The sequence below is a fragment of the Nannospalax galili genome, unplaced genomic scaffold (assembly GCF_000622305.1).
Source record: "Nannospalax galili isolate Female #2095 unplaced genomic scaffold, S.galili_v1.0 scaffold40, whole genome shotgun sequence".
Classification (NCBI taxonomy): domain Eukaryota; kingdom Metazoa; phylum Chordata; class Mammalia; order Rodentia; family Spalacidae; genus Nannospalax; species Nannospalax galili.
Window position 1 is genome coordinate 3,373,590 of NW_008347810.1, and position 1,536 is coordinate 3,375,125.

The 1,536-nt window shown below is 49.7% G+C and overlaps 1 protein-coding gene across 1 annotated transcript in view; it reads right to left on the reverse strand.

Moving 5' to 3' along the window:
• Window positions 1–1,293, reverse strand: part of LOC115072266 (protein NYNRIN-like) — a 2,072-nt gene extending 779 nt beyond the window's left edge. Inside the window, exons 1-2 of the mRNA XM_029568952.1 lie at window positions 653–1,293; window positions 6–486 (exon numbers count right to left, since the gene is read on the reverse strand). Of these exons, the coding sequence (XP_029424812.1) occupies window positions 6–486; window positions 653–1,293 (1,122 nt within the window). The remainder of the gene's footprint in view (window positions 1–5; window positions 487–652) is intronic.
• Between the last annotated feature and the right edge of the window lie 243 nt (window positions 1,294–1,536).

Here is a 1,536-nt window from a genome sequence, read left to right on the forward strand (position 1 = left end):
AGGGCTGTAGGGGTGGTGAGGAGGACTGTGCACGGTCCTTTCCAGCGAGGCTCTAAGCTTCGAGCCTGATGCCTCCGGACCCAGACGGTGTCACCTGGTTGGAAGGGATGGGGGGCAATAGGGGTGTTAACAGCATCTTGGTAGGCTGCTGCCAGGGGCTTCCAGATTTCTTCGTGTGCCAGCTGCAACGCTCGCAGGTGCGTCTGCAGGGAAGGGGTGCTAACAAAGTTAGAGATGTCTGGATCAAGAAAAGAGACAGCCGGGGGAGGGGTCCCGTACAGAATTTCAAAGGGGGTTAATCCACTGGGCCCAGGAGTATTCCTGGCCCGATATAGGGCTAGGGGGAGGAGGGTCACCCAGTCCTTAGTGCCAGTTGCCAGCGAGAATTTAGTTAAAGCCTCCTTAATGGTTCTATTCATTCGTTCTACCTGGCCTGAGCTCTGGGGTCTGTAAGCACAATGTAGTTTCCATTCGATCCCCAATAACCTGGCCACTGTCTGACTTACCTGGGAGACGAAGGCCGGTCCGTTATCTGACCCTATTACCTGAGGCATCCCGAATCGAGGAAAGATGTCCTCCAGTAGCTTCTTAGACACCATTTTAGCAGTTTCTGTCTTCATCGGGTATGCGTTTCCATTCAATCCCCAATAACCTGGCCACTGTCTGACTTACCTGGGAGACGAAGGCCGGTCCGTTATCTGACCCTATTACCTGAGGCATCCCGAATCGAGGAAAGATGTTCTCCAGTAGCTTCTTAGACACCATTTTAGCAGTTTCTGTCTTCATTGGGTATGCCTCTGGCCATCCTGAGAAAGTGTCGATGAAAACCAACAAGTACTTGTATCCATACATTCCTGGTTTGACTTCCGTAAAATCGACTTCCCAATGGACCTCTGGCCTGTGACCTCTTTGCCTTACTTCTTCCTGGGCTTTGCTTTTGCCCCGGTTCACCTGGGCACAAGTTTTACAGTTCTTAACAATCTTTTGCAGGATGGCGTCTTTGTTTGGGAGATAATGAATGGTTTCTTCTCGCTCAATCAGCTTTCTCATTTTGGTCACTCCTAAGTGGGTCCATTTGTGAAGTCCATCTAGGAGTTCTTCTACCGATCGTTGAGGCAGGACGGTTTTCCCTTGGTACTCCCAGTATCCTGTTTCTGGGTTGTTGAAAGCCCCAATTTTTTCAAGTAATTTTCTGTCCTCTGGAGTGTAGTCTCTGATGGCCTCCTTTCTTTTGCGTTCAGCGTCAATTTGCGTGGTTAATATTTGGCTCTTGGAGGCAATGTCTCTGGCCATCTGGTCAGCTAGACGATTTCCCCTTGCCTCGGGGTGGTTCCCTTTTTGGTGGCCTGGGCAGTGTATGATACTGAGTTCTTTCGGCAGAAATAAGGCCTCTAGAAGCGCTATGATCTCAGCTTTGTTTTTTATTTCTTTTCCTCCTGAAGTAAGAAGTCCTCTTCTTTTGTAAATCTCTCCGTGGATATGCGCAGTGGCGAAGGCGTATCGGCTGTCAGTGTACACATTTAGCTTCTTGCCTTC